Source organism: Onychomys torridus, chromosome 4 (genome assembly GCF_903995425.1).
Source record: "Onychomys torridus chromosome 4, mOncTor1.1, whole genome shotgun sequence".
Taxonomy (NCBI): Eukaryota; Metazoa; Chordata; class Mammalia; order Rodentia; family Cricetidae; genus Onychomys; species Onychomys torridus.
Window position 1 is genome coordinate 139,082,468 of NC_050446.1, and position 23,946 is coordinate 139,106,413.

General features: G+C 46.8%; 1 protein-coding gene across 1 annotated transcript in view; it reads left to right on the forward strand.

Moving 5' to 3' along the window:
* The first annotated feature begins 5,476 nt into the window (after positions 1–5,476).
* The window catches only part of Gss (glutathione synthetase), a 30,860-nt gene continuing 12,390 nt past the window's right edge, over positions 5,477–23,946 (forward strand). The window contains exons 1-6 of the mRNA XM_036183756.1: positions 5,477–5,592; positions 10,562–10,696; positions 17,168–17,313; positions 19,821–19,896; positions 20,179–20,318; positions 20,971–21,087. Coding sequence (XP_036039649.1) covers positions 10,568–10,696; positions 17,168–17,313; positions 19,821–19,896; positions 20,179–20,318; positions 20,971–21,087 — 608 coding nt within the window. The 5' untranslated portion in view covers positions 5,477–5,592; positions 10,562–10,567. The remainder of the gene's footprint in view (positions 5,593–10,561; positions 10,697–17,167; positions 17,314–19,820; positions 19,897–20,178; positions 20,319–20,970; positions 21,088–23,946) is intronic.

The following is a 23,946-nucleotide window of genomic DNA, read 5'->3' on the forward strand; positions in this document are numbered from 1 at the left end:
CAAACAAACAAACAAAAACAACCCACAATGAGATAATTCATCCTACTTAAGAGGATTAGACAGACAAGTAGTAGAGAAGATGTAAAAACCAGAGCTCATATACCACTGCCATTTTGGAAAACAGTTGGTACTTCCTTAAAGGATTTGACATAGTTAACATGACTCAGCAACCTCACTACTAGATCTCAAGTGGACTATAAGATGTAATGTTCACACACAGACATGTATGTAGATGTTAACAACATTCAGAATAACAAAAAGTGAAAATAGCCTGGGCAAGGTGGCACATGTTTTTAATCCCAGAACCTGGGAGCAGAGGCAGGCAGATTTCTGTGAGTTTGAGGCCAGCCTGGTCTAGAGTGAATTCAAGGCTAGCCAAGGCTACATAATGAGACCCTGTCTTAAGGGGAAAAAATGTTTACACAGGGAAAATAGCTCAAATGCTTTAAATTAATGAACAAAACGGACTATTCACAAATGTGAGCATTTAACCTAAAGGAATGGAATTTTTCTTTTTCATGTTGCCTGCACATGTGAATGTGTACCATATATGTACCTGGAGCCCGATAAAGCCAGAAGAGGGTTCAGGGTTCTCAGAAGTGGAGTTAGCTGCCTTGTGAGTTCTGGGAACTGAACAGTGGTCCTCTGCAAGAGCAGCCACTGCTCTTAACCCTTGAGTATCTCTCCAGCTCTAGGAATAAAGCTTTGATCCACACTACATCATGCCGGCCAAAGGAAAGTCACAAGGGTCACACATGGTATGATTCCATTCATATGAAATGTTCAGAATAGGAAAAGTCATGAAGTTTGTTTTTTTTTTTTTTTTACATTTATTTAGTTGTAGTTGTGCACATACATGAGTCACAGCACATTTGTGGAGGTCAAAGAACAACTTGTGGGATTCAGTTCTTCCTTGTACCACGTAGGTCCTGGGGACTGAACTCAGATCTTCAGTGTGTTGGTGACAAAAGCCTTATCCTGAGGAGCCTTCTCACTACCCAGGCTCCTCTCCTTTCTAGGAATTTTCTTTGCTCGTAAATTAAGTTAGAGCTGGGCCAGAATTTGTGATAGGTCTCTGAGGATCCTGGGGCTTAAAAGTAGCAGCTTCCCAGTTTATGATGAACTATAAGAGTGCGTGCCCTAAGCCGGGCGGTGGTGGAGCACACCTTTTATCTCAGCACTCGGGAGGCAGAGCCAGGTGGATCTTTGTGCGTTCGAGGCCAGCCTGGTCTACAGAGCAAGACCCAGGAAAGGCACCAAAGCTACATAGAGAAACCCTGTCTAAAAAAACAACAACAAAAGAGAGAGTGTGTGTCCTAGAGCAGTGGTTCTCAACTTTTCTAATGCTGTGACCTTTTAACACAGCTCCTCCTGTTGTGGTGACCCACACACACTACTTCAGTTATTGTTACTTCATAACTGTAATTTTGCTACTGTTATAAATCACAATGTAAATATCCATGTTTTCTGATGGTCTTGGGTGACTCCTGTGAAAGTGTCATTTGATCCCCAAAGGGGTCACAACCCACAGGTTGAGAATCGCTGCCCTAGAGCCAGTTTTGGTCCCAACAGCAAAGGCAAATGAGCCTACAGCAGAGTCCAGCTTCTCTATTTCTTCTCAGTAAAATCAGGACAAAAACGTCTCCTTCCCAGGATTACTGCAGGAGTGTAAATGAGATAGCACATATAAAGTGTCAGGGATAGGTCTGGCACATAGTAAATCCTCAACACATGCAAGAGCCCCACTTGGATTCCACAGGCATTTCCTGAGCAGCAAGTCTGGGCCAGGCCCGTGCTAGAGGCTGGAAGGCAGAGGAATTCCACTCTGAAGAGCTGGAGCAGTGGCCCCCAGCCAGGTGGAGAGATAGCTAGCCTCATAAACTGTAGTGCCAGAAGGGTGATGTCATGGCTAAAAAGAGACATCAGCCATGTGCAATGCAGACCCTGGGACAGTGGGAGGTTTCCCAATCAAAAGGCCAGACCAAGCTCGGTGTGGTGTGATGGCACATGCCTGTGATCCCAACACTTGGGAAGTAGAGGCAGGAGGATCAGGAGTTCAAGGGCATCTTCTGCTCCGTAGCAAGATGTATGAGACCTTATGTCAACCTCACTCTCCACGAAGCCAGCTGAGACTTGGAGAGGCCATCACAGGGCAAACATGAAGCACAAAGTTAAAGGCAGCCTTGCTTGTCTTCTAATTCATATTCAGATGTTCCCGTGAATCCTTCAACACAGACTTCAGCGGAGCTACCAGTCAGTCAGCTCTGACCTCATCCCAAAGTGTAGGAAGAGGGCCAGTGGCTAAGAGTGCAGAGGTGTGTGGCCTCTGGCAAACCAGAACATCTCTTCATGCCTCCACTTCCCCAGCTGTAAAAATGGGGACCATAATGCCACTGGACTGACCTTGGTGGTAAGAAGGAAGCAGCCAAGCTCCTAGCACCTGTGACCAGTGCAATAAAGAAGTTAGGCAAGGAGAAACAGACTCCACTTTGGAAGTCAGGTGTGGATTTAGGGGCCAGAGGGTTTGCTGTAGTCACAGTGCTGGGTTGTGGAGTCAGGATTTGAACTCAGATCTTAGATACCAAGGCTTACTGTATCCTCATCCACCTCTGCGAATCTTCAGTCGGTTCTCTGGTGTCTACTACATGCAATAGCAAAGGCATAGGGCCAGGAAGACCCTGGGAAAACTCCCTCATCCTGGGTTTCTGTTTGGAGATGCAATCTATGTACAGCCCCAGATGGCCTTCTGACCCTACCACTTCAGCTTCCCAAGTTTCTGGAGTTACAGATACACACCCCTGTGGCCAGCTTTTAAAGAAGTGTTCAGGAGGGAGCAAAGTAGGAGCCTTCTAAATCCTTTTTGAGGGGATGCTGGGGATCAATTTCTGAGCCTCATAATGCTAAGCAACCACAATACCACCATGATACATCCCAATCCTCCATATTGAGTTTGTTGATCTTAGATCTTTTAATTTCTCCACATCGTATACAAAAACGTCTCCATCCAATGAATAGGGTTTTTTTTGTTTGTTCGTTTGTTTTGAGACAGAGTCTCATGTAGCCTAGGGTAATCTTGAACTTCCAGTCTTCCTGCCTCCAGTTTCCAAATGGTAGGATTACAGGTGTCCACCACCACACCTGGTTTATCAAACCCAGAGCTTCCTGCATGCCAGCAAATATTCTACCGAGACTCAGCCCTAAAGAAACAGACCAATTTGTGGAGATAATGTTTACCTTGAAAGGCTGTGGAAGGATTAAAGGGGGGAACTGGTGGGAAGCACCTGAGATATGATAAAGTTTTCACTAATGTCACTATCTACTCCCCTCCCTCCCTCCCATCCTATCAGATCATTATTCCAGGCACCACTCCAGGGTCTGAAAAGTGGTTCTCAGCCTTCCTAATGCTGCGACCCTTTAATACAGTTCACGTGTGGTGACCCCCAACCATAGAATTATTCTCATTGTAACTTCATGAATGTGATTTTGCTACTGTTATGAATCATAATGTAAATGTCTGATATGCAGATGGTCTTAGACGACTCCTGTGAAAGGGTCGTTCAATCCCAAAGGTTGTGACCCACAGGTTGAGAACCACCGCTGTAAGAGAACAGTGAGTCCCCCTGGTTTCTTGATCTAGAGTTCTCCCTTCCAATGGTTTTGATATTTTCTCAGGTTGCTTCTTTGTCTTTTCCTTTCCTGGGCCTTTCAGGGGGTAGTGAACAAGACAACTGATGGCCATGCTCATGGATTTGCACCCAGGAGATGAAAACAACAAACAGAAGTAATTTCAGGTGCTAATAACTGCTATGTGACAGACTAACAAGGCAGGGTGGCATCTAAGGGGCAAACATCTGAATGACAAGGAGCCAGCCAGGCCAGGATTTACAAGTAAATCATCCAGGAAGAGGAGCACAGAGCAAAAAGCCTCGCTGGGACGACCTTTGACCCTTCATCCCACTCTTCATGACCACATCACTCTGAACAAGTGAAGTAAGTTCTCAGGCTCAGCTGCCACATCTACAGAACAGAAATGAAGCCATAATGTGAGGATGCTCAACCAAAGGGCTGTTAAGATCTGGGATCCCGCTCACAGTTCACCCATAATCACCAGGTATTCACTGCTGATCCAGTTCAGAGGAGAGGAACCTGTACAGAGAGGCCTGGGCCATGGTGCTTTTGTTTGTAGTATAATTTCATTTTTGTTTGTTTTGGTTTTGAGACAATTTCACACCATCTAACTCAGGCTAGCCTGGAATTCTTCTGTAAACCAGGCTGGGCTAGAACTCACTGAGATCCTCCTGCCTCAGCCTCTCAAAGGCTGGAATCAAAGGCTCAAGGCCAGGATTCCCTGCTTATTGTAATTTCATTACGCATTAGAAACGGTTTCCTTTGCCTGTCACTTGGGGTTGCTGTTTCCTACCTGGTCAGCAACTACCAGACCACCTATCTGAGGGCTGTCTGTCCTAGGGAGAGACATACCTGCTTTATCTAGGGAGTGGAAGGATTCTGGTCCTTGGGTTGGGCCACCGATTTACAGTAACAATTCTCCCTCCTAAACCTCTCCGCAATTTGACATCCCCTTTCTCTAGCTCCACAACCATGGCTTGCCTCAGCCTCAGTCTCATACCTGAAATCTGCCCGCATCTGCCCAAACCTAACATATAAAACTGTCTCTTTTCGCTGCTAGAACCCCAGGCCCAAGGTTTCTTTCTCTTAACAACCTGCCCCACACTCTAGAGCTCATGTTTTATTGACACTATATCAATTAGGAGTTTGGTATCTTAGTCATAATTAATTCCCTAGGGTTTGGTCAGATACGTTTCATTTAAGTAAAATTTTAACAGGCGCCTCAGATTTTGAACAAATCTCTCATAATCTAGGAATAAGAAAGTTACATTGCTGTGGGTTGCCAGAGGATGAGGGGTCTGTGTAGGGGTATGAGGATCATGAACTTACTTGCATATTTAAAAACAGCCCCACGGGCCGGGCGTTGGTGGTGCACATGCCTTTAATCCCAGCACTCGGGAGGCAGAGGCAGGCGGATCTCTGTGAGTTCGAGGCCAGCCTGGGCTACAGAGCGAGTTCCAGGAGAGGCACAAAGCCACACAGAGAAACCCTGTCTCGAAACACCCCCCCCCCCAAAAAAAAACCAACCAACCAACCAACAAACAAACAAAAAAACAAGCCCACGGGGCTGGAGAGAGGGCGCTTACGGGTACTTGCTCTTGCAGGGGACCCGATGCCCTCCCTATTCTGCAGCGTGTCCCACCTCGCAGGATGTCACCGGCTCTGACTCTCGGGGATCTAAGCCCGCAGACCACATCCCGCCGATGGAGTCACGCCCCTTCCCTACTTCCCAAGGCCTGTTCCCCAGGGTACCGCTGTACCCCTAAAGCCCAGGTCGCTCCTCTCGAAGTGCCCCTTCCCGGCCGCCGTCCAGCTTCACAGACGCACGGCTCCCGGCCTACCCGGCTCTTTCAGCTCAGCGGGGCGGTGTGCGCAGGCGCCCTGGGTCGTGCCGCGGCCCCGCCCCCTGAGCCTGGGTAACGGCGTGCGGAGTTTGAGCTCGGCGAGCTGCTGGACAAGGAACGAGTAGGTCGGGGCTCGGCGACGGCGGCTGGCGAGGGTCAAGTTTCCTCGGGAGGAGAGCTGTGAGGGAGGGGTCGGAGAGCGATTGGAACGCGGCGGGCGGCGGGCGGCGGGCGGCGGGCGGCCGCGGTGGCTGGGACGGCGGCCGGCACCGGGGGAACTTGTGTCCAGTGAGGGGGTTGGGCTGGCGCGTGCTGAACCTAGATTTCTAGCTCGCCTGCTCCCAGCTCGGACGCGGTCAGCGAGGCTAGAGCCAGAGTTATGGGAAACATTAAAAAAACGGAGAGCTCGGGACCAAACTTTGTCCGGGGATGGGGAGTGAACGGGGCCCGTCGTGGGGGCGAGCCAGGGCCGGCTAGCCTGTTGTAGCCCCAGGCCCTGAGCCCGCCCTGGCCTCGCCCACGGGAATAAAGTCCGGCCGGATTTCTATGTGGGCGTTTTACAGTTGTTCGTGATTCATTCATCACTACTTCGTTAACCTGCACTGACTCCTGTGATCTAGCACTAGCAGAGAAGTGTTAAGGCAAACGCTGTTTTTATGGTAGAGGTACGAACCTGGACAGGGACGTCCAGAGATGACTTCCAAAACTAAATCAAGGGTTTGGGGAGTGTTCAGGATGAATACAGCGACAGTGGGAGAGGGAGCCTTTAAGCCACAGGGAAACCAGCACCTGCCGAGACCTAGGAAGTGAGCGAGAGGGTGGTGCGTCTCCGTCATTTACTACTCCGATTCTACTTAGTGCCCAGGCAAGAGGAGGGGGTTGGCCAGTGCTCGGCTAGATCGGGAGAGGCAGACATAGAGGCATTCAGAGCGCCGCGTTTAGTCAGCAGAATCCACGGGACTGGAAGAGACGAGATGGAGGAGAAAAGTGCATGGGAGGCTTGGGTGCCAGGGTGAGATTCATCGGGAGGAGGAGCGTCCCAGGGAGCAGCTGAATATTCTGCTTGAAAACCAGGGAAGTACTTTCTGTGAAAATGCAAGCTGGAGTGTCATTAGCCAAATAAGTCACAGAAGGGTTAAGTCTATAAAAAGAAAAACAGTGAGCAGTTATCTAGTTGTTGTTATTGTAGGGTTTGTGTGCATGTGTGTGCATGCACACCCACAGTTGACATTCTGTTTCCCTCAGTTGTGATACACCCTTTGGAGCTGTGTGTGTGTGTATGTGTGTGTACAGATGTGTCTGTTTGCATGTGAGAGTGCGTTTGTATGTACATACACATGTGGAAAACTGAGCATCAGATGCTTTCCTTGGTCACTCTTCATCTCTGTCTCTGCCCCTCAAATTCTGGGATTATAGGTCACCCCCCATCTGCCCAGCATTTATGTGGGTGCTGGGGGGTCTGATCTCTGGTCCTCATGCTGGGTAGCAAGCTCTCCACCTGCTGAGCTATCCCACCCCCACTACCAGCCCTCTACCTTATTTTTTGAAGACAGGGTCTTACTGAACCTGGAGCTCACTCACAGTTACAACATCCCCAGCAATGGGGCTTCAGGAGAGTATCACACTACTATGGCCATCTTTTGTGGGTGCTGGGGGTTACGGTCTTTTTTTTTTCTTTTTCTTTTTTTTTTTTTTTTTTTTGGTTTTTCGAGACAGGGTTTCTCTGTGTAGCTTTGCGCCTTTCCTGGAACTCGCTTTGGAGACGGCTGTCCTCGAACTTCCAAGTGCTGGGATTAAAGACATGCACCACCACCGCCTGACTCTTTTTTTTTTTTTAAGATTTATTTATTTATTATGTATACAGTGTTCTATTTGCATGTATGCCTGCAGGCCAGAAGAGGGCACCAGATCTCATTACAGGTGGTTGTGAGCCACCATGTGGGTGCTGGGAATTGAACTCAGGACCTCTGGAAGAGCAGCCAGTGCTCTTAACCTCTGAGCCATCTCTCCAGCCCTAGGGGGTTAAGTTCGTGCTGAATGCTTGTGTGGCCAGCACTTTACCAACTGAGCTGCTGCCTCAGGCCTGCTGTTATTGTTATTCCTGATCCAGGGTCTTCCTGTGTAGCCTCGGCTGGCCTCATGGTTCTCCTGCCTTTACCTCCTGAGTGCTGGCATTGCAGGCCTGGGCCACCATGCCCATCCATAGTAATTATTTTTAATGTCCCTAATACCTAGCCAAGGACCTGGCATTAGTAAGCCAAGCAAAACCCAGCAATAGACAGCTATTGGAATTCCAGGTATGTAGAAATGGGGACTAGCAGAGGTCCAGTAGATCTATCCCAAAGGAACTTTTTTTAAAGAGTTATTTATGTATATAGTGCTTTATCTGCATGTACATCTGCATGCCAGAAGGGGGCATCAGATCCCATTATAGATAGTTGTGAGTCACCAGGTGGTTGCTGGGACCCAGTTGGCTCTAATGTCAGAGCCATGGATTCCCCTCTGGCCCTGTTACTAAGTTGCTATATGACCTCTAACAAGTCTCCCACTGCTGGTGAAGTGGGTACAGCCGAGACAAGTTCCTACATATAGCACTCTGTGTTGGGCTTGGTTTCCAATGTGGTGACTTTGGGAGGTAGTAGGACCCTTAAGAGGTGAGGCCTGGTGGGATGCCCCTAGATCATTAAGGAAGCTGGCCTTGGAAGGCATTGAGATAGGAGTGAGTTGTTATGGGTGAGCCCCAGTCCTACTATTTGGTTCCTTCCTGCTGACATGCCCATCATTGAAAGGCTGTCAGCCAGGGAGTCCTCACCAAGCCAGCATCATGCCCTACAGCATTGAAAACAGAGAGCTTAATTAGTAAACTGTTCATCTGGGTGTGGTGGTTCATGCCTGTGATGCCATTGCTTGGGAGAGCGGAGGATTGCTGAGTTGGAGGCCAGTCTGAGTGACATAGCAAATTCCTGACCAGAAAAAAAAGTAATACAACTTCTTATTTGAAATACATGTTTGAGCCTGGCAGTGGTGGTGCACGCCTTTAATGCCAGCACTCAGGAAGCCTAGGCAGGTGGATCTCTGTCTTGAGATCACATGTTCATTCTGTCAAAGCATTGTGCTGAGGCTGCACGGCTGACTTGGATGAATTATCTATAACCAGCTCATCCTTGAGGAGGAGACAGAGGCAGAAAATGATGGAGGTTAGCTATCATGGTCTAACTCTCTTCTTGACGACCACTGAGTATGGCAGCCATGTTTGTTTCTTAGAGTTAAATGACAGCAGGGTAGAACAAGAATAGTGACCGGGTGTTTCCAGATTTTTGTCCAGATCCTCTGAACCCCAAACCTGCTGCAAAGTGAGTGAGTAGCCAAATGTGAACTGGCATACCTCCTGGCACCTTTGGCAGCCAGGCAGAGAACTTCTTCACTTTGGGCCGGGCAGCTCAGTTTCAGGTATCTCTACTTTGATAAAGTAATTTCTTTTTCTCTTTTCTTTTGTTTTTCAAGACAGGGTTTCTCTGTGTAGCTCTGGCTATACTGGAACTCACTCCGTAGACCAGGCTGGCCTCGAGCTCACAGAGATCCACCTGCTTCTGCCTCCCAAGTGCTGGGATTAATGATAATGTGACTTCTTAAAAATATTTTTTGGCCCTTTTATACTGTGGTGATAAATGTCCACATAAAGATGTAATTGTTTTGTGCTAGTAAGTTGGCTCCTGGTTCATATAAGGGAGAAATTGACTGTAGACAGATTTTTCTTTGGGCTGCCAGCTCTCAAATAGTGACACAGAGACTTACTAATTATGAAAGCTAGCTCAGCCTTAGCTTAGGCTTGTTCCTAACTCGTTCTTTTTATTTATTTATTTATCTATTTATCTATCTATTTATTTTTCAGAGCTGAGGACCAAGCCCAGGGCCTCGCGCTTGCTAGGCAAGCACTCTACCACTGAGCTAAATCCCCAACCCCTACCTAACTAGTTCTTTTATAATTTAATTTAACCCATATTTTTTCATCTGCATGGCTCAGATGCCTTTACTGTACTGCCCATCCTGTTTATTTCATGGCTGGCTGGTGACTCTGCTTTTCTTCTTCTTGAAGACCTCTTTGTCCCCAGAAGTCCCACTAACCTCTTCCTGCCTAGCTGTTGGCCATCCAGCTCTTTATTAAACCAGTCACAGTGACACACCTTCACACAGTGTGAAGAGATATTCCACCACAATTGATCTTATTTGCATTCCATGACATTCCAGTCTCCTCCCTTACCTGCTATGTAATTTGTTTGAGATCTACTGATGCACGTTGTCAGAATAAGAAAGGAAATTAGTGCCAAGAGAGATGACTCATTAGGTCAAGGTGTTTGCCACCAGAGCTGATGACCTCAGGTTGATCCCAGAGACCCACGTGGTGGAAAGCAAGAACTGACTTGCAGAGTGTCGAATGACTTCTACCAAGCATTCCGTGGCAACACACACACACACACATACACACACACACTAATAAATGTAATAAATATAATTTAAAGGATTGAAATTAATGATTTACTGCAATGATTTCCATTTTAGGAAATCGGTTTAAAATGCAGTTTCAACCCCTTCCTCCTGCTGAGCCCCTGAGGTGGGGCCCAGTAATATGTATTTTTTCCCAAGCAACCCAGAGTGTTAAGCCAGGTTTGGAAACCACTCCTTTACCCTCCCTTCTTATGCACAGACAGGGAATCGTGGTTCTGGGAGGGAAGTTACTTGTTCCAGTCACATATGGCATTAGAGCCTCTTTCTCCATGGAGGGGTTTTGGATCGAAGTCCAGAGACCTGCACTTAAACACCAGCTAGACCTGCCATTGTCTCCAGCAAGTCATTTTACTTCTCTGAACCTTCGCTTCTGCCCATGAGAGCAATGCCATGGTTGTGTTGAGACCCCGAAGAGAGCAGGGAAGCACCGTGTGACTTGTTCGGTGCATATGGAGGAAGTGGAAGCAGTTGGTTCCCACCACAACTGTCCCTCTGTGGGAACTGGCCAAGTCTCACAGTATTGGACGTAGCCACATTTCAATGGCTGCTGGGCCCTCTGTCACCAAGCCCTCTTGTCTTCACAGGTGGGGATGGCTGCCAGCTGGGGGAGCATCTTGCAGGATGAGAAGCAGCTTGAAGAGTTGGCACAGCAGGCCATAGACCGTGCCCTGGCTGAGGGTGTGTTGCTGAGGTCTGCACAGAGTCCCAGCTCCTCGGACGTAAGCTTCATTGTGCTGCTTAGATCCTACCCTCCCGGATGGGGGCAGCCCCTTTGGGTCAAAGACGTCATCTCTTTCCTTATTTAATAACTGAAATTGATTCCTGAAAGTATGTAAAGTAAAAAGCAGCATGCTGGAGTAATCAAGCTTAAAGCTGAGGGCTGAAGTGTAATTTAGGCAGCTACCTAATTCCTGCAAGATGTACTTTCTTCCAATAGGAGAATACAATATGACTACATAATTGACCATGTGAGACAATTAGGAGATCATTCCCAGGAAGCACTTTGTCAGGGACCTATTATAGATCAAGCACCCCCAACCACATGTCTTCTCTGCACCTGCTTTTGTTTGTTTGTTTGTTTGTTTGTTTTTGAAACAGAGTCTCGGCATGGAGCCCTAGCTGGCTTAGAACTCACTGTGTAGACTAGGAGGGCCTTGAACTCATGGCAGTCCTCCCACGGCTCCCTCTCAGTGCTGGCCCCTAGGTGTGCAGCACCATGCCTAGCTTGGCTTTTGCTGTACTCCTTCAGCTTTTTGTGCACATACATATGTATATATACATATATGTGTAACTTAGAATATAAACATACATATATGTGTGACTTAATCCAAGTTGAACTGTGTGTATTATTATTCTGTGCTGTAGTTTTAATTTATGTTCAGCAATCTGTCTTAAATCTCTTTCTAAGGAATTAGCCTCCTGTGAGGGTTAGCTTCATATTGTGATAAAACAGTATCAGTTTATTGTTATTGTCAAGGCTTACAACAGATTAAATGTTTAAAAGTAAAGGCCACATTCTGGTACTCACGTAGTTGTTTATTCTCTCTGCTCTAGGCCTACTGTCCCCAATGTCATAATTATGTCATAGTTGTGCAAATATGTGGTAACGCTCAGTATTATTTGAATAAATCTGTTCTGTGGTGCAAAGATTAAGCACACATTGATATATCAATTTATCAGGCAGCAACTTTTTTTTTTTTAATTTATTTTTGCTTTTTTTGAGACAGGGTTTCTCTGTGTAGCCCTGGCTGTCCTGGACCTCGCTCTGTAGCCCAGACTGGCCTCAAACTCACAGAGATCCACCTGCCTCTGCTACCCTAGTGCTAGGATTAAAGGCATGTGCCACCACCACTAGCTCTAGAATGTTTTATTTTATAATTCAAAAATAGGCTATTAAATAAACTAATGAAGGCAGTCAAAGGCAAAATTTTGTTTAAGTTCAAGGGTAGCTCTTACCTTAGAGCCTTCATTCCACAAATACTTACTTTAAAAGAAATTTAGTGTATTTTTTGTTTGTTTTTTTTTTTTGAGATAGGGTTTTTTTCTGTATATCCCTGGCTGTCCTGGAACTGGCTCTGTAGACCAGGGTGGCCTCTAACTCAGAGATTTGCTCATCTCTGCCTCCGAGTGCTGGGATTAAAGACGTGCGCCGCCACCACCCGGCTTAGTGCATCATTTTGAGAAATACTCTGTTAGAGATACCTACTATTGCCCACACATAATCATCTGGCTTTACACCTGTTACCATGATTATGAAGGTAGCCAAGTTTCTTGTCATTATTAACATGTTAATAATGAGGTTAATCAGATTATCAGTTCACTTATATATTAGCCAAATGTGCTTGTCATTAATGCCATACTTTCCCAGTTTTTGAAGCTCTGATATGTTGATTTGAGTGTGTTGTCATTATAAAACTTTTCTGTGGTACTTGCAGTCAGCCCCAGAGCTATAGCCTGCTGGCATGTTCAGTGCAGAGCAGGACGCTACACTGCTCCCTCAGAGCTGCCACTACCAGCTTCCACTGCTTGTCATAGGTCTGGCTGCACACCATCACGTTTTAGTTCATACGTATGAAGATAACTGTTCAGGGACAATTCCATTCTGCTCTAGTGTTCAGCGGTTTAACTTTCTGTACCGAGCGAGGGCTGTTGAGGGAACATTATGTCTGCAGATAGCACAACAAGGAATCATGCATGCATGCTTGGGCAGTTGTGTGTGTTTCTCTAGGACTGATATGTGAATGTAGAACTGCTGTATTCAAACTTAAAACATCTCCTTCTTTACCTGGGTTTAGTCACACTACCGAAACAGGAGGATTGCTTGAAGGCACAAATTGAGACCAGCGGACGACATACTGAGATACTATCTCAAAACAACAATAGCAACCAAACAAAAACCACTCACTACCTTAGAACAAAACAAAGATGGGGCTGGGGAGATGGCTCAGCAGTTAAGAACAATGGCTGCTCTTCCAGGGGACCTGGGTTCAATTCCCAGCACCCACATGGCAGCTCTCCAAAGTCTGTAATTGCAACTCTGGGAGTTGCAACCCCTTCACACAGACACACATGCAGGCAAACAACACCAATTGCACATAAAATAAATAGTAATTTTTAAAAAGCAAAAAGAAATCTGTTTATTTTGTAACTAGATAATACATTCAGAAAACGTTTTTCTGTGTCGAAATGCGGAAGTTTCAGTTGTTGGTTAGCCCTTTCTTCCACACTTCCACCTCCCTGTCCACCCACCCTGCAAACCCTCTCCCAAAGGCAGCCTGCCTTAGTGCCTTACTTATCCATTCAGGTAATCGTGAGTAAGTAACAAGTAACTAGATCTTTGTTTTCTCCCCAGTTTTTGTTTGTTTTGAGATGGGATCTCACTGTGTAGTCTACACCAGCCTCTAACCCTCTATTCTCCTGCCTCAGGCTCCTGGGTGGCTGTTATCCTGTTGTGTACCGCCACACCCAGCCCTCTCCCTCTGTGTGTGTAGAGGCGCGTACTAGACCAGCAATTCTGTCTTCTGCTCCTTCCTTTTCTTTTCCGTCCTTCCGACCTTGCTTGCTTGCTTCCTTCCTTCCTTCCTTCCTTCCTTCCTTCCTTCCTTCCTCCCTCCCTCCCTCCCTTCCTCCCCCCCTCTGCCATTTGCTTTTTAACTCCGCCCACGCTGGTTACTGAAGAGGCCGACATTGTTTTCTTTAACCTAGCCACATTCTTCTGTTGTCTCCATATGGCTGAGATATGGGCCTGGTGGATTGTCCAGACTCAGGTGCTTGCCAAGGCTCAAGTACATGAGAATGGCCATTACTGAGAGCTGGCTGATACTGTGGGAGGTCGGCCTCTGGTTTTGGAAATAGTATTGCTTGGTCTAGGAACTAGGTTTATGAATTACCAGAATCCAAGGTGGAGTTTTCTTGTTCAAGTTTTTATTTCTTCCCTTAATAAATGGGTATCATGTGAAAGTTTAATATTGAATCTTTCTGGGATTTAATGGGGCCTACAACAGGCACAGTCCTCAGTGAGACTTCTTTCTTTGGGGAAATGGGGATAGTTTGAGACAGGACCTGGAACTTATGGCAACGCTCCTGCCTCAGCCTCCAAGTCCTGAGATTTTAGATATGTATCACTTTCCCTGACTCTCAGTGAGATTTTGCTCTCTTTATTTAAACATTTGTTATTATTTGTATGTATGTATGTGTTTGTATATGTATGTGTCATAGTATGCATGTGTAGGTATGTGTGAGTGCAGGCACCCATGTGTAGATGAGAGGACAGCTTTTGGGATCAGTTCCCAGCTTCTACCTTTCTTCTGCTGTACTGCACAGTCCGGGCTGGCGGCCTGGGAGCGTCCAAGCAGCTCTGCTGCCTGCTTGCCACCTGGCCCTAGGGGTGCTGGGATTGCATGTGTGCACCAAGTCCAGCAGTGTTTGTTTTGTTTTTCTCCACCAAGCCATCTCCCCGGCCCTCAGTGACATTCCTTTTCTTTCTTCTTTTTTGGAGCTGAGGATCGAACCCAGGGCCTTGCGCTTGCCAGGCAAGTGCTCTACCACTGAACTAAATCCCCGAGGTCCTTTGTAAAAGCACTGGTACTCTTAACCACTGAGCCATCTCTCCAGCCCTACACCAGCATTATTTTTTTTTAAAAGTCAGAGCCAACATTAAAACAGTAGGGGCTTTCTGGGGAGATGGGTTATTTTGTGAAATACCTGCTGAGCAAGCATGAGAACTTGAGTTCAGATCCCAGAATCCATACCTGGGACAGTAGTAGGCCTCTAGAACCCCAGGGCTGGAAGCCAGGCAGATCTCTGAAGCTTGTTGGCTAGCCAGGCCTGTCAAATCTGAGTTTCAAGATTAATGAGAGACCCTGTCTCAAAAAATAAGGTGGAGATCAATCGAGGAAAGCACCCAACTTTCAATACACATGTATTCACACACACACATGCAAATAATAATAATGGAGCCGGGCGGTGGTGGCGCACACCTGTAATCCCAGCACTCAGGAGGCAGAGGCAGAGACAGGTGGATCTCTGTGAGTTCGAGGCCAGCCTGGTCTACAAAGTGAGTTCCAGGAAAGCCGCAAAGCTACAGAGAGAAACCCTGTCTCAAAATAATAATAATAATAATAATAATAATAATAATAATAATAATAATAATGGAAAGTTACTCAGCTTATCTATCCAAATCAAACTGGGAGGATGTGGTAGCACATGCCTGTAATCCCAGCACTTGGAAAGTGGAATCAGGAGGATCAGAAGTTCAAGACTGGGCCACTAGATGGCTCCGTGGGTAAAGGCATTTGCCACTAAGCCTTCGGACCTGAGTTTGATTCCATAACCTAGTGGTAGAAGGAAAGGCTCAGTTCCCAGAAAATGAGAAAATGTTCTCTATCTCCACATGCATGCCATAGAAAACACACACACACACACACACACACACACACACACACACACACACACACACACACTAATATAAGTAAGAAGAGGCTCAAGCCCCCCCAGCCTGGAGTGAGGCCAGCATGGGGGGTAAGAGCAATTGCTTCCCCTCACTATCTTACATTCCTGTTGTCTCCCTGGAGACAGAGCAGAGTGTTATTGTCATACACGTGCTGTGGTTTTCTCTAGAAAGTGAGAGCCTGTGTGTTCCAGCCTTTGGCCTGTAGACAGCAGAGAACAGCTGTGTGCTGGTCATCCTAGATTCAAGTAGGTACAGTGAGTTCTGGGGTCAGGACGGAGAGAAGTCCTGGCAGAAAACCTGTGGGAAGTTTGAATGAATGGTACTTGATGAGAGAGGCAGTCTCCTGAGTCTAAAGCCGGTTGGCATCTCACAGGCACTTTGGGTGTTAGTCCCCAGATTACTGGTCTGCAATAACCCTGTCTTTTGAGACAGGATTTATATGTATACAATACGTATATATGTGAAATCTGATGTGTGTAAAAGGAGATGATGTATTTGTGGATGCATGTATGAGTGTAAAGATATCCAATACAAGTAGACCTTGTCTTGGGGTGAGGACTGGGTGACTCAGGGCAAAGTGGGATTGAAACACACTTCTCATGTACCCTTAGCTCTTTTATTATTGTTTGCTTGTTTGTTTGTTTGTTTGAGTCAGGGTCTCTCTACATATCCCTGACTATCCTGGAGCTCACTCTGTAGACCAGGCTGGTCTGAAACTCACCGAGCTCCGCCTGCCTCTGCCTCCTGAGTGCTGGGATTACAGGCGTGCGCCACCATCACCAGCTATTTAGAGCTTTTTTCAAATGTGTGTGGTGTTTGCATTATCTAGTTTAGTATAATTTTTTAAAGTAAGTATATTAATGAAAGTTTTACCACTGTAAACCCTTTCTACCATAATGGCAAATGGATATTAACTCAGAGGGTGAATAATTCAAGTCACGGTCTATTTATCATCTCCCAAGTTCTAGTTCATGTTGTTAGAAATCTCAGAATGCATTGCTCTCTTTTAGAAAACTGTCTTAAATGACTGTGTCAAAGTCCAAAGAACCCAGAGCCTAACTAAATGCCAACCTGTTAACCTCAGTTGTCATTTCTAGCTGGAGGACAGGGGCCTGGCACTACTGGCTTCTACTCAGGAAGCCACAGTTCACTTCATCAGCCCTTCCAGTAGGCGTTTCCCTCTACCCCAACCAGAAGGCCAGAGACCTGGGGTGTGAGCTCCTGGTATGGGGATAGACTTGGCTTAAAAACCGGTCAGGAGCATAGGCGGGGAGAGTGGGTACAGATGAGCGTGTAGATTGAGTGTGTTAGAGTGGTTTAGTAGCTATCCTGGGTCAAATCCAAACACCAGCAGCTGACTATATTTTAGACCCTTTACATAATCTCTATCTCAGGTCCTCTATGTGCTAAGTTGGGATAACAGTAGTACCTTCCGCACAGAATTATATGCACGATGAACCCTTTTTAAGTGTTCAGCACAATGATTTGCATGCAGTAAGTACTTAATTTTTGTGGCAGTTTTAGTTTGTTGTTTGCTTCTTGTTTAAAGAAAATCCTGTAGAATTGTCACAGAACCTGGAAGCTGCCATTGTGCCCTTCCTTACTTTTCTCTTGCCTCTTCCCTTCCTGAAGTAACTGCTGTTCTGCACTTGTGTGCTCAGTAGGCACCGGCCTGACTTTGCAAGAAGACACCCCATTCACAGCTGCTCTCCCTCTGCCCCACTTTCTCATTGATCAGGTGGTGACCTACGCCCCGTTCACGCTCTTCCCCTCACTGGTGCCTAGTGCTCTGCTGGAGCAGGCCTATGCTGTGCAGATGGATTTCAACATGCTCGTGGATGCTGTCAGCCAGAACTCGACCTTCCTGGAGCAAACTCTGTCTAGGTACTAAGTGCTAAGGCTCTGGGGCCAGAGATGCCAAAAGCTTAGGATGGGAAGGTTGGGAGCCAGCCATTGTTGCTGTGTTAGCTAACGTGGTGCTGGAGTGGGGAGCAGGCACCCCTGGGGGATAAAAAGTAGAAGAGAAGGAAGGAGAGCTTCTACTCCCAGTTCTACAGAAAGTCCTTCTCTGAGCCTCAGTTTCTTAATCTAGAAAATGAGGTTGGCTGAGACCTAAGATTGCTATGATTCTGTGATCAATGGCCCCCTGCTTCTCGTGACAGAAATCTCCACTGAGAGGGAGGGCTGGAGAGATGGCTCAGTGGTTAAGAACACTGGCTGCTGTAGCAGACGACCAAGGTTCAGTTCCCAGCACCCATGTGGTGGCTCACAGCGATCTAGCACCCACTTCTGGCCTCCTTGGGCACTAGACAAAGTGTAGTTACACACAGGTGAAACATTCATACACATGAAATAAAAGTAAGTCTTTAAAAGGTCTCCATCTGGAGTTATAGAAAACGACCTGGTTTGGGAAGAAAAGAGTTTAGGGAATTGTTAGGTTTTAAAGTCAGATTTCAGCTTCTGAACAAAGGCCCTTCTTTATTCATCCCACCATTAGAAGGATGTGTTTAATTTTTTAATGACTTTTTCTTGTCACCTAAAGCCTTGTATCTTTGGGTAGGACAAAATGCAGACTGAGCCATACCCCAGATCCAAGTAGATAGTCATTCCCTTACCTTTTCTTGCTAGATCCTCGCCTCCCACTTCAGGTCCTGAGACAAGTGAAATTTCTTGGTTAATTTTGGAATTAAGTATAAATTGCTGATTTTAGAATTAAATATATAGATAGATAGATAGATGTTTTATATGTGTGTTATATGTGTATAACTGTGTATCTATGATTAAGTTTTCAATGGAAAACTAGATTATTTTGTTAGAGACCAAATCTTTCTCAGATGTGCTCTTTGGTAACAGGTTGAATGTGAGAAGGAATAATAATCATATGAAGTTTGGAAACCATTGCCTTGGAACCAACAATCCAGGGGTCATGAATATGTGAACCCTGCTATCTATCACCTTCTTTCTCTGGATGGGCTTGCTTTATGCTCACCACAAGCAGCCAGGTTTAGTCCATTTACACTTGACAATGTGATTGTGTGGGAGACCTGCTCCAAAGCCCATGTCAGTAATTCAACCTTCCCTGTGCCTTTCTATACACATACCACCACCACCCCCTCAAGGGAAAACAATAGCCTAGAGCCTGGGGTTGAAAAGAAGAGAAAGTGTGTTCTACTTTTCTTGGAGGCTAAGGCCCAGCTGGGGACTCTTCTCCTCACTGAGGGCTAAGCAAGGCTTCCGTGAAAGAACTCATCCTCTAGTGAGCCTTCAAGACTTCTACTTGCCTGCCCCATACTGCTCCACCACAAACTTCTGTAACTAGGTCAGCCCACCAGCCTGGCGTGGCTGGACACAGAGTTTGCCCTGAATCTCAAGAAGCAACAACCTGGCATTAAGGACTTGTGGACTTCTTCCTAAGGCTCCAGAAACCATTCTGGATGATCCCCCAGCACATGCCACATGCCACAGCAGCACACTGGGCTAAGATGATGAGCCCATTTGACTCAGGCCCACCTTTATGCGGTCTCTAGCCCAACAGGAGAGATGACATTAGTTGCCATATAATAAAGTGAAAATTGCATGTTCAGTCAGCTCTGTGAAGTAGACATTCATGGTGCTGTGGGAACACCTAGAAAAGGAATGTGATACAGATAGTGAGGCTTCTCCAAGGAAGTGGTATCACCTGAGGATTAACCTATGAAATAAACCAGGATAGGTACCTTGGGCCTGAAAAACCTGCAGGCACACGGCAAACTGCCCTGGAGACTGTCATGGAGATGGAGGAGGAGGAGGAGGAGGAAGAGGAGGAGGAGGAGGAGGAGGAGGAGGAAGAGGAGGAGGAAACTTGTCTGGGAAGTGACCAGAGTGCAGGGGGAGCTATGGAGAGTTAACATGAGGTCAGCCAGAAAACTTACCAGCCATCAGTTATTCAAGATGTTTGGTTTTTTGGGGTTTTTGTTTTGTTTTGTTTTGTTTTTTGTTTGTTTGTTTTTTTGTTTTTTAGCTGAGGATTGAACCCAGGGCCTTGGGCTTGCTAGGCAAGTGCTCTACCACTGAGCTAAATCCCCACCCCTCAAGATGTTTGAATTTTTAAAGACCATGCTGTGTCATTTACTCTTCCCCACTAGCCTATTTTATAAGCAACTATTTTCCTCTTCACAGTTGAACAAAGATAAGGGGAGGGGATAGGATTCACTGAGATTGCCTCACAGTGGCTGGTAGAGCTTGGATTTGAACCCAGGTCATCTGGCTCTAGAGTAGATTATTAGGCACTATTTTCTGCTAGGTTGGAATGGGTATTCACGACCCAGAAATTATCTAGAGGTGGGTGGGTTGGGGTGGGACTCATGGCCTGTAGGGTCTTGTGTAGCCTGGAATGTTCTTTTCTTCTCTAGCACTATCAAAAAGGACGACTATACGGCCCGTCTCTTTGATATCTACAAGCAAGTCCTGAAAGAGGGCATTGCCCAGGTACCTATTCCTAGCCCTTCCTTTGTCTGGACTTGTCTCTTTGATCTCTGGTGTTTTGTTTTGTTTTGTTTTGTTTTGATAGAACAATTGGTTTCAGTCTTTTCTTGAAAGAATCTCCTCCCACTGGTCTCAACGGGGCCTCCATACCAGGGACCAGTCCGGGGATGACAGAATGAATCCTCTGGTTTGGGAGTATTGGTCCTTAGCTCTACAGAGTGCAATGTGGCTAGACCTCCAGAGTCAGCCTCTGGGCCGGCCCTCAGCCTTCAGTTTTCTCCGCAGACTGTGTTCCTGGGCCTGAACCGCTCAGATTACATGTTCCAGAGCCGCGCAGACGGCTCCCAAGCCCTGAAACAGATTGAAATCAACACGATCTCTGCCAGCTTTGCGGGCCTGGCCTCCCGAACTCCTGCTGTGCACCGGTGGGTTCCTAGGGCAGCTATGGAGCACATTGTGGGGAAGAAGAGTTCAGTGGACGTATAGTCACTGGCTAAGCCAAGGATCTCCTTCTGTGACTGTACCTTCCTGGGCCCTGAATCATGGTTTCTCCATGCCTCCATCTTCTCCCCATAGCATAGCAATTTCCTACTTGAAATCGGATGTCTGATATGCCAGACAAAGAAGAGACCTCATAGCATATTAGTCCTGCCCCTCTCTATGCAAATTAACCCTTCAGGCTGAGAGAATGAGGCCTTCCAGAGGCCTCTGCCATATCTGAGAGCTGGGCCACAGTAGTAGTCTCTTGGCCATCATGCTCCGGGTCACTGCAGTTCCATATGGTCTGCAGCAGGATTCCACATAGCACCTGGGATCCCAAGGTGAGGGGCCCTGCTCCCTTAGAAACTGAGTTGGGTAGAGTGGCCACACGGGGCCTCAGGACTCTCTGGCATGTACACCTAGGTAAGGATGGCTCAGCATATCCCAGCTGAAGTGGGTCCTTCAGGAATGGTGGGAAGGAGCCTTTAAGCACTTGGCTGATTTTCAGAGTAATGTTCCTATATGTATCTGTGAGGTCATGGGCAGAAGGGTATCCTGGTCCATCCAATTACTCAGCAGCCATCTTTCTTCCAACAGACATGTTCTCAACGTCCTGCAAAAGACCAAAGAAGCTGCCAAGATCCTCTCCAATAATCCCAGCAAGGGACTAGCCCTGGGGATCGCCAAAGCCTGGGAGCTCTATGGCTCAGCTGAGTAAGAATGTGGAAAGATGGTAGTAGTATCTCACTTTCGTGTCAACATTCAAGGGCGGGGCAGCTTCTCCTTTGCTAGACATCAGTAGGGGAAAAGGGTGTTTCTAGGAATAGAAACTTACACATTTAAGTGCCAAAAATCTATTAGTGGAGTTCTGGGTTCCTTCTAAAATAAGAGATGCTAACTGTAACGTACTGTTTCCTTGTGGCGTGGGGTTCATCGAGATGTCGGACAGTGATTGCATCTTGCTGTAACACACCAGTGCCAGCTAGGGTTGGAAAGCTGTGCTGCTGACTTCAGGTTCCCATCCACTAGCCTGTGACGCTGGCTTCTTCACCATCCGCTTCTACATTTACTGTGTCAGCGTGCTTGCAATGGGACTCCTGCTGCTATCCCTCTGCCTCCCAGCTTGTATTGGTTTGGGGAAAAACAGGGATCCTGGTTGTTCTGATCATGTGTACAAAGCGTGAGGACCTCTTCAGTGAGGTCAGTTTTGATCTGGGAATTTCATGGTGTCCATTTTAACTGCTTAGGAGTATTTTCTTTGCTTCCTTCCTGTTTCTCAACCGTGTTCCAGATGTGTGAAGATGCTAGGTAAGTGACTTCCAGAGAGCTGAGAGACCACTCTAGCAGCTACGCAGTGGGAGCGAGCTCAGCCCACCCGTGCGCCGAGTGTCCCCACCCAGGGGCTCACTGAGCTCTCAGAGCAGGTGCGCTGCGGTGGTGCTGGCCCTCTTCCCTGTTACAGATCAGGAAACAGGTTCAGAGAGGTACAGTGACTCGCTCGAAGTCAGCTGGTGAGTTGGTAGTAGGACCCAGTGCTAAGCTCCTGGAACCTGCATATGGTACTGTTGCCTCCAAGTGAACCTTTCCAGGCTTGCTAAGCTTCACTAAGTTCCAGGAAGCCTCAAGTTCTGAGCATTTACAAGTGGGACAAACAGTATGTCAAGTAGAATCCTCTGCCACGTTCCATTTTAAGAAAGCGAAGTCAGGGGTTGGGGTCACCTGAGAAACTGCCAGTGACAGACACCACAGAGGCCAAGAGTCATGTGGGGAGAAGGCACTCACGTGCCCCACGTTAGGCACTGGTGGGTAAAAGATCTGGGGCCCCTGCGCAGGCACTGGCTTTATCCACTGTCAGAGTGGGTAAGGCTCATCTGCCGAGCAAGCATATGACCTTGGCCCATCTTTTCTCTGAGATTTTTTTTCTTGAGCTGGGCATGGTGATATATACCTTTAATCTCAGCACTCAGAAGGCAGAGGCAGGTGGGTCTCTGAGTTCAAAGCCAGCTTAGTCTACATAGCAAGTTCCAGGCTAGCCAACTGTATATATCAAGATCCTTTCTCAAAAAAACAAAAACACACCTGTAATTCCAGTACTCAGGAAGCCGAGATAGGAGGATGGCCTTTTAGTTCAAGGCCAGTCTGAGCTAAATAGTGAGTCTCGTACCAGGAATATATAGCAAGACTCTGCCTCAAAAAAAAAAAAAAAAAAAGGTTTTTAAGAAAAGAAATCTGAGAATTAAATTATAATTTTGTTTGCTTTTTAAAGAACTCTTTTGGTCATGCTGAGGATCCAATCTAGGGCCTTGTGTGCCAGGAGACTACTCTACCACTCAGCTGCCTCCCCGTCTTGTTTGCTTTTTTGAGACAGGGTCTTGTTCACAGCCTCCACTGGCCTTGAACTCATGACAATCTTTCTGCTCTAGCCTCCCAAGTAGGGATATATACATGCACCACCAGTCCTGGTTATAAAATTGTGATTTCAGTGGGGCTGGAGAGTTGGTTCATAGTTAAGAGCATTTATTGCTCTTGCAAGGGACCTGGGTTCAATTCCCCTATGGGTTGCTCACCACATTCTATAACATTATGATTTCAGTTAAACAAATGCTTTCAAAACATAGGGCCTAGGGTTGGAGAGATGCTCAGAGGCTAAGAGTGCTTCTTGATCTTCCAGAGGACCTGAGTTTGACTCCCAGCTCTTACATGGGGTCTCTTACAACCACCTATATCTCTAGCTCCAGGGAATTGGATACTCTCTTTTGGCCCCTGAGGGCACCTGCCTGCACATGGCATACAACCACACAGTCATGCATGCATAAGTAAATTAAATCTTTAAGACAACATCAGTGAAATACAGGGCCCATAGTTAGAACAAGTAGAAGGATGGTTATTGTTATTAAAAGATTGGAACATATGATCTGATTAACACTTCTATTTCATAAATGAGACAAGGCTCAGAGAAAGAAGTTGACTGACCTGCTCAAGGACACCACAAGGCCCTGGCAGAACCAGCACTAAGATTGTTGGGTCCTCTCTCCCAGCCTGCGTGCTATTTCCAGTTCACCTTCCTCAACTGACAGCCTTCCGAGTTCCACTCAGGCCAGATTTCTCAGAACTGAAGGCAATAGGAGGCAGAGTGTGTTTTCTGAGTCTGGCTCCCATTGTTTGGCAAGTGGAAAGGCTGGCTTAATTAGCCAGAGTATGAAGTTCCACTTCAGCCTCCAGCCTCCAGGCTTCCTCCTTTGCCTCTTCCTGGAGGTGAGCCGTCCTGGGCCCGGTGCCACCCTACCCACCCACCCCAAATACCTACCCATGAGCAGAGTGGTTCCGGATACAAAATGAAGACCAAGACCTTCAGCCCTGGGGCCACTCAAGGCAAGATGGCTTCTGAGAAACCACTTCCACTTTGTATTGCAGATCCCAGCTTAAAGTCAGTTTTCAGTTTAAATGTCCTCTTGACTTGAGGCAGGCTAGAAGAGTATTTAGCCAAGTAGAAAGAAGTCAAGTGAACACAGTTTAGATTAAGAAGTTCAGCTAAGGTTGGAAAAAGCAGAGATAGATAAGAGGTCAATACAG